The sequence below is a fragment of the Diachasma alloeum genome, unplaced genomic scaffold (assembly GCF_001412515.2).
Source record: "Diachasma alloeum isolate Michigan unplaced genomic scaffold, Dall2.0 Dall_scaffold_00967, whole genome shotgun sequence".
NCBI classification, from domain to species: domain Eukaryota; kingdom Metazoa; phylum Arthropoda; class Insecta; order Hymenoptera; family Braconidae; genus Diachasma; species Diachasma alloeum.
Window position 1 is genome coordinate 48,404 of NW_021681084.1, and position 5,469 is coordinate 53,872.

General features: G+C 36.4%; 1 protein-coding gene across 2 annotated transcripts in view; it reads left to right on the plus strand.

Annotated features, from left to right (window-relative positions):
• The window catches only part of LOC107045515 (probable glutamine--tRNA ligase), a 29,142-nt gene that overhangs the window by 7,085 nt on the left and 16,588 nt on the right, over positions 1 to 5,469 (plus strand). The window contains exons 1-2 of one of the 2 annotated variants that reach the window (XM_015267817.1): positions 437 to 473; positions 785 to 1,152. In XM_015267817.1, coding sequence (XP_015123303.1) covers positions 1,042 to 1,152 — 111 coding nt within the window. In that variant the 5' untranslated portion in view covers positions 437 to 473; positions 785 to 1,041. Of the gene's footprint in view, positions 1 to 436; positions 474 to 784; positions 1,153 to 5,469 lie in introns of those variants that run through there. The other variant, XM_015267818.1, reaches the window with a different exon arrangement.

Genomic DNA, 5,469 nt, shown 5'->3' on the forward strand with positions numbered 1-5,469 from the left:
CTCTTTTTTCATCCCTTAATCTCAATTAGGAGGGGAGAAGTGAATTTTTAATTCGCGAGCGAATGGTGAAAAGTCACTGTACGCCGAGAACAAAATTATTTTTCTCACTGGCCCATGACTTTGTCGTAGTTTGTATTTTTTTGTTACAGAGATTAAGGGATGCAACGGGGATCGATTGATGGGGAATTTAATTCTCCATCACACCCTCTGTGTTTCATTCCTTAATATTAATTAGCCAGCAAATGAATCACCTGAAAAACATTAAGAACATGTTGAGGACGAGGAGGACATAGGTTCCCCTCCGAAACTATCCCTGTGACAGCGCGGACTTACTGCCGAGTTACCCGCACAGGCAGTTCGCCCAGCCGTCAGATTCGACCGTGGCGGCATCCCTCCGTTGGGGTCGAACTACTTTTGGCTTGGGGTCAGTGCAACCCCGCGATCTGAGCCTCTACTTTAGTCAATCCTCTTTGGTACACACATTCGTTGAAAACGAAATTTATTACCGAGTGCTCTATAATATTTTATGTCAAGTCGTGCAGAAGTCGAGTTTCAAGCAGGCTGCGCGAAGCGCAGCGTGCGATAAACTCCACTTATTGCCCGGCGCGACATAATAGTATATTTCGTCACTAGGCCGAAAAAAACTTTTCTGGCGAATATGAGTTTGCAGCCCGAGCCGAAGGCGAGAGCTGCAATCATATGAGCTAGAAAAGTTTTTTTTGGCCATATGACGAACAGTATTTTTTGTTATGACGGAATGACAAAAAGATTCTTTAACTTTCAGTCACAGAATCACTCGTTTATTCGATAATTGCGTAAATAACAATGAGGAATTTATTTTCATGGCTGCTGAGGTAGCTTTAATTGGATGCGCGCGCAGACGATTGATGGGAGAAAAGAGAACGTGGGTGACTCCCGGCGAGTGACATAACCTCTGAATTCGGGGTGGAAATTAGTTGTATAAGTTCTAAAGGGTGAAGAGACGTGTGCGATTATTCGTAACATATTGTATTTATTTATTGTTCTACGGAAGTGAGTAAAATGGACGACGACGTACAGTTGCTGGTTTCCATCGGTCTCAGTGAACAGAAAGCGAAGGAGACATTGAAGAATGCTCAGGTGACCAGCAATTTACAAGTAGCAATCAACAAGGTAAATGTCACATTCAAATGTGGAAAAATATATTCAATATATTTTAGCTTGATTTCATTCGATAAGCAAATATTGCATGGGAGTTGAAAGATTGCCCTTCGGCATTTTCTAAAAAATGTGAATTTTTCCAATGTTTGCTTATTAGCAAAAAAATAAGGAAATAATTGTTAATTATAAGTTGTCTGATGTATGAACTTCCGTTATTTAAATTGTAAGGAATCTACACCAATTAATGACAATTCCCTTTCTTCGTGAGAATGCAAAATCGATCGTGAAATGGTATTATAATTTATCAATTGAAAATTTTGCCAGATTATTCTGTAATGATAAAAATAATTACTCTGGGAAAATCCCACCATGTGCTGGGTTTAGAGTGAAAAATCAATACAAAAAAGGTCTTCTAGTGAATTTCTCTGAGCCTCTTCTTTTTGAAGCTTCTCGTAGAAATGTCGAAAAATGTGTCTTTCACTTTTCTCTTTTCCCCATCCTACTCAAGGAATTCTGGTTAATTGTTCATTCAACATAAAAAAAGCGATTCCCGCTGAATGTTCCAACAGAGTGCTCTTCGAAGCTGATGAAATTTTCAATAAAAAAATTGTCATGACCACGTTTTTTAAAAATTGTGCACTGTCCAGAGAATTTGATACCTGCCTGTTAAATCAACGTATACGTATTAACTGGCAAAGCAATGTGTATTACGTTATACTTCAAGGCGAAAGGATTTTCCGCAAAATACTAGTGAATATTTCGACATCGATGACATTTTTAGAATGATTTCTTTTGTAACTCATAAATCGGAGATTTTACGGAGTTTTTAGTTCTGCAATTACCAGAAGAACTTCATGTGATTTTTTCGATTAGTGTATGAATTTAAATTTAAAAAATAATCTTATTAGATGATCACTCAGAACACTCAGGGCACTACTATGAGTTTTAAACATTCCGGGTCATTGGAGTGAGAATCTCCGTATGTTTCCCTTAGTGACTCGTAATTTAAATGTCTTTCTGTCTTTTTTTCAGACAGAAAAAAAGCTGTATATACCAAAAATGGAGTACATTGGACCGTTTTGTCGGTTGTATTATTTTAGATTTGTACCCGATAATATTTCTACACAGACCATGAATAATGACTTTTTTATACTAATTATTAGTTTACCACAAACTTGGTTCAAACTAATTGTCTATTGAATGATTCAAAAAATGTTCTATCTTATGAAAAATGAATGAGTTAAATTGAATTGAAAAGAACAAATTTCACCGGATTTTAAAACAGTCCTTGCTTATTTTGGAAAAAATAATGAAATCTGTCTAAAAACGCAAAAACAAATGTTTTTGTAAAAAAACTGGGCCAAGAAAAAGTTTTGTTTGATTCCTACTGGGAAGTCGAAGTTTTTGAAAAATACATAGAAATAAAAAAGGAAGCCAAGTCAGGAATCTTGAATAAATGATGATAGTGCATAATCAAGTTTCTATAAGAAAAATAGCTCTCAATGGAATAAGTATTCTAAAAAAATTCTCCATGAAATAAAAAATCAGTAGGAACAGGACCAACGTCCTTAGCGCGGATCAAAGGATGGAGGATTAGATTGATACAGACAGTGAGTTCTGCTCCTACTGATTTTTTATTTCATGGAGAATTTTTTTAGAATACTTATTCCATTCAGAACTATTTTTCTTATAGAAACCTGATTGTGCACTATCACCATTTATTCAAAATTCCTGACTTGGCTTTATTTTATTTCTATGTATTTTTCAAAAATTTCGACTTCCCAGTAGGAATCAAACAAAACTTTTTCTTGGCCCAGTTTTTTTACAGAAACATTTGTTTCTGTGTTTTTAAGCAGATTTCCTTATTCTTTCCAAAATAACCAAGGACTGTTTTTACATCCGGTGAAATTTGTTCTTTTCAATTCAATTTAACTCATTTTTCCTAAGATTTGATAGGAAAAATTTTTTTGCTCAGCGATTGGTTTTCTGCAGGAAAACAATAGAAACCCCTCCGCCTCACCTCCTACATTTCCTCCTCGCCCGATTATCCTTAAGGAATTGCGTATCTATATCACATCCTTAAGGATAATCAGGCGAGGAGGAAATGTAGGAGGTGAGGCCGAGGGGTTTCTATTGTTGTCCTGGAGAAAACCAATCGCTGAACAAAAAAATTTTTCGCAGTCGGATTCAAAATTCAGGCAATACTAGGGAGTATCTCCGGTTAAAAATTATTTTTGGAGCTAATCAAATTTATTTGTATCTTTTCCACGCATTGAATGGTTTTCAAATTGTTTTTTTTTTAATAAATGAAAAAATATTAATGCATGCGAAAAAGTGGCAACATTGTAACGTCCCGACGTTGAATTTTATAGATGGTACTATTTATCGGCCATTTTAATCCGCGAGATTTGAATTATTATTTCAAAATGAATATAAAAAGTCTGAAATTTGAGAATGCCAAGAAAATGGTCGAACAGAGGACAATGAACGATGGACAAAAAATAATTTGACGAGTGTAAGAAAAACCATTGCCAGCAATCGTAAATGTCAAGTACTTGAGTTGAGTTCTCAATTTATTACTCTCCAAAATTCGTTACAGAAAGGCTTTTCCTGAAAATTCTAAACTCAGAGAGAAAAATAAACACATCGGTCACAGTCATAAAATCGTAAAATCTCAATTCTGGTATATTTCGAAAGTTTCTCTGTTTCAAGTGGTCCACACGTGTTTGGGTTCTCCTTTGTTCATTGTATTCCTACGCGGAGGGCCTGAGACCCCTCAAGAGGAAAACTGGCGACGTCGCACGCTTTCCCTTCCTCCCTTTTTTCATTTCCCCTGTTCTGTTTTAGCATACCCCTCTTCCCTTTCCTCTGGGCCAGGATTACGTGCGCAACTTTTTGGTCTAGTGGAGGTGTTTTGAGCCAACCCTTTGATTTAAAACTTAAGTTTAAGTCAGTCCCATCGTGGCTGTTGTTCCGACANTTTCCTAAGATTTGATAGGAAAAATTTTTTTGCTCAGCGATTGGTTTTCTGCAGGAAAACAATAGAAACCCCTCCGCCTCACCTCCTACATTTCCTCCTCGCCCGATTATCCTTAAGGAATTGCGTATCTATATCACATCCTTAAGGATAATCAGGCGAGGAGGAAATGTAGGAGGTGAGGCCGAGGGGTTTCTATTGTTGTCCTGGAGAAAACCAATCGCTGAACAAAAAAATTTTTCGCAGTCGGATTCAAAATTCAGGCAATACTAGGGAGTATCTCCGGTTAAAAATTATTTTTGGAGCTAATCAAATTTATTTGTATCTTTTCCACGCATTGAATGGTTTTCAAATTGTTTTTTTTTTAATAAATGAAAAAATATTAANATTGTTATGTCCTATCGAAGTAACTAGGAGGACAGTAGCGCCAATGGAATTTAGAGCGCCAATTTNTTGCGTATCTATATCACATCCTTAAGGATAATCAGGCGAGGAGGAAATGTAGGAGGTGAGGCCGAGGGGTTTCTATTGTTGTCCTGGAGAAAACCAATCGCTGAACAAAAAAATTTTTCGCAGTCGGATTCAAAATTCAGGCAATACTAGGGAGTATCTCCGGTTAAAAATTATTTTTGGAGCTAATCAAATTTATTTGTATCTTTTCCACGCATTGAATGGNAAGCTCTGATGAGCACTCCATCGAAATCCAATTGTTTAATCCCAGAATATTTGGTTGGAAGGGTTGAATTATGAAATAAATTCAACACAAGTGCTTAAGAGAGCACACAAACACTTTTATTCAAAATACTTCAACTTCAGACTTTAAACTTTGCACTAAACTCTAGAAAAACTCTACTAAAAAAAACTATTTGAAGAGAGAAGCTGGAAGCTGAAGGCTTCACCACGANGCATGCGAAAAAGTGGCAACATTGTAACGTCCCGACGTTGAATTTTATAGATGGTACTATTTATCGGCCATTTTAATCCGCGAGATTTGAATTATTATTTCAAAATGAATATAAAAAGTCTGAAATTTGAGAATGCCAAGAAAATGGTCGAACAGAGGACAATGAACGATGGACAAAAAATAATTTGACGAGTGTAAGAAAAACCATTGCCAGCAATCGTAAATGTCAAGTACTTGAGTTGAGTTCTCAATTTATTACTCTCCAAAATTCGTTACAGAAAGGCTTTTCCTGAAAATTCTAAACTCAGAGAGAAAAATAAACACATCGGTCACAGTCGTAAAATCGTAAAATCTCAATTCTGGTATATTTCGAAAGTTTCTCTGTTTCAAGTGGTCCACACGTGTTTGGGTTCTCCTTTGTTCATTGTATTCCTACGCGGAGGGCCTG